The 2,923-nt window shown below is 53.8% G+C and overlaps 1 protein-coding gene across 1 annotated transcript; it reads left to right on the top strand.

Moving 5' to 3' along the window:
• Positions 1-332: 332 nt before the first annotated feature.
• Positions 333-2,207, top strand: CkaCkLH20_00020 (multicopper oxidase; the record flags this gene model as incomplete). The annotated part of the gene is made up of 4 exons (XM_038882740.1): positions 333-662; positions 717-862; positions 912-2,057; positions 2,117-2,207. The coding sequence occupies 4 exons, from the start codon at positions 333-335 to the stop codon at positions 2,205-2,207; spliced, it is 1,713 nt and encodes a 570-aa protein (XP_038751445.1).
• Positions 2,208-2,923: the final 716 nt, after the last annotated feature.

Raw genomic sequence — 2,923 nt, 5'->3', positions numbered from 1 at the left:
CTTGCCAAATCCAAACCCGGAACCATGTCAGAGCTCCAACTTTACCACCCAGCCGGGGCCGGCCGGTGTAGGAAGGCTGGTGGTGACCATCAGCTAAACTCCCGCTCTGGCCATTGGAACCCATCTCGTGTCGTTCTTTATAACCCTCATGTTTCTCCCTCCTCAAGTCCTGTTATCAGACTTCACTCCTCATCCCATCCGCCTCTTGCTTGCCTTGTTTCTTCCTTCCCCTTTCATACGCGCTTCCTTTCTTCACTCGTTCGTTGGAAGATCTTCTATAATCACTTAATTCACCCTACTAGACCTGGTTTGTCTAGTCAGGAACGCCCATCATGGTTCGCTCTCTGCTCACATTGGCATTTGCCAACCTTGCCTTAGCTGCAACTGTCACCTACAACTGGGAGGCCACGTGGGTCAACACCAACGCTGGAAAGAACGTCACGAGACCAGTCATTGGTATCAACGGACAATGGCCCTGCCCGAAGATCGAGGCCAATGTCGGCGATACCATCATCGTCCACCTCACCAACAAGCTTGGTAACCAGACGACTGGTATTCACTTCCACGGCATCAACCAGATCAGCACCAACTGGATGGATGGCCCCAGCATGGTCACCCAATGCCCATTGCCCCCCGACTCGTCCATGACGTACTCCTTCACTGTAGGTGGCTTCTATAGGAGTAAGAGAGTCGAGTTACTTACTGACAACGAATAGGCTGATGAGGGTGGCACTTACTGGTGGCATTCCCACAACATGGGCCAGTACCCCGATGGAATGCGCGGCGCCTTGATCATCCACGACCCCAAAGATCCGTATGCTGGAAAGTACGACGAGGAGTACCTCTTGACGGTATCTGACTGGTGAGTTACCCGCGTGGCTGTCTTACGCAGCGCGTCTAACAGTCTACAGGTACTTCGACCAGAGCATTCCCCTCGTGCAGAAGATGCTTCAGCCAAGCAATGTACACTTCCAGCCTCCTGTCCCTAATGGAATTGTCGTCAACGATGGTGCCTCTGCCAACTACAAGTTCGAGAAGGGCAAGACATACCGCTTCCGTGTCATCAACTTCTCCGCCTTCGCCTCATTCATGTTGCACTTCGACTCCCACGACATGAACCTCATCATGATGGATTCGGCATACATCAAGGAGAAGCTCACCTACCAGATCCGCATAACCCCTGCTCAGCGCTACGATATTCTGATCAAGTGCGGCGACCGGGATAACAGGAACTACGGCTTCCTCATGTCCGCCGACGTCAACCGTGACTGGACCAACAAGGACCTCGGTATCCAATGGCCCTTCAACGCCACAGGCCAACTGGTCATGAACCAGAACCAGCAATTCGGCAAAGATTCAGTCGCGGAGTGGAAGCCTTCTGATGATTCCGTCTACGAGCCCTACAACGACGAGGCCATTCTCCCCCCCTCCACCAAGACCATCCAGTTCGACTGGAAGTTCTGCACCGACGCCAACGGTATCCCTCGTGCCTGCGTCAACGGTTCCCCGTACGTCGACCAGAAGGTGCCTACTCTGTACACCGTTGCCTCTGCCGGCGAGAACAACAACAACACTGCGGTGTACGGCGCTGTCCACCCCTTCATCGTCAGCTACGGCGAGATTGTCGACATCGTTGTCAACAACAAGGATGACGCCGCCCACCCCTTCCACCTCCACGGACATCACTTCCAGGTCCTCAAGCGCCCGGCCTCCGGCACTGGCGACTGGCCCGGCGCTGACCGCGCTCGCCTGAACCAGAAGCCTCCTCGTCGTGATACCGTCACCGTCATGGGTAACTCGTATGCTGTGCTGCGTTTCGAGGCGACCAACCCCGGTGTCTACCTTTTCCACTGCCACATCGAGTGGCACGTCGAGATGGGTCTGACCGCCACCATCATTGAGGCTCCCGAGATGCTCCGCAACCTCACCGTTCCTCAGGACCACCGTGACGCCTGTGCCAAGCAGAACATCCCCATCGAGGGCAACGCTGCCGGCAACATGAAGGACCTCCTCGACCAGACTGGCTTCAACAACGCTCCTCCCGTCCAGTACATTGGGTAAGTTCAATTCCCGTCTTTAGACCACTCGATACATGAAGCTGACTAATTCATCACAGTTCCACCTACGTCCCCGCTTCCGGCGCCCCTGCCGGTGCCCCGGGTAAGGTCCGCCGCTCCCGCGCCGTCCGCCAGACCCTCCACGCCTAAACGTGAGGCCTCGGCACACACCACCATACCCATTTCATCACTTACAATATTTCATATCCTGAACGAGTCCATGTAGCGTTCTTGTACATAGTACGCATGATTCCATGACGATATGCAGACCCCATTGTGTGTATTCCCTTAGTTTTCCTTTGTCCAGAGAGAGCCGGGCCTGTCGGGGAGGGGGGCGGAGTAATGTATAATCCAGTAGTCACTCCGTTACCGCCGGGAGAAAGTTGTGGTAGATTGGCAGACCTCTTTTCTTTATTGTAGATGATGGCGGAGAGTATTAGTAGATAAATCGGCGAGTAATGAAAGCTGAGGTTGAACCTCGATTGTCTAGACTTGGCGTTCTGTGACGGTATGTTCGGTGACATGTTTGGTGATCGTCAACAGCCTCCTGGTCCGCTGTCAAATCCGATCCATTGCGATGCGACCTTGTGAATAGTTCTCTGTTCCGAAAGCGACCATGGTCACCAAGTGATATGATTGATGCCCCTCACTCTATCCCGAGCTTACTTGCCAGTACCAGGGAGATCCAGTTTGTCAAGTTCTTATATCCCTGATACTTGAGTGCATTGGGTGAAAGAAGCGGGCGCCCTCGAGAACGAAATGAGCACTTTGAATTGTCACTTGACCACCAAAGACGGGAGGAAAAAAATCTCAAGAGAAATCTCACACTGGCCGCAAAGCATGAAATAAGAGTTCCTTTGAAATAT

The sequence above is a fragment of the Colletotrichum karsti genome, assembly GCF_011947395.1.
Source record: "Colletotrichum karsti strain CkLH20 chromosome Unknown Scaffold1, whole genome shotgun sequence".
NCBI classification, from domain to species: domain Eukaryota; kingdom Fungi; phylum Ascomycota; class Sordariomycetes; order Glomerellales; family Glomerellaceae; genus Colletotrichum; species Colletotrichum karsti.
The sequence above is the reverse complement of the archived record's forward strand: the minus strand, read 5'-3'. Positions and strand labels throughout refer to the sequence as shown.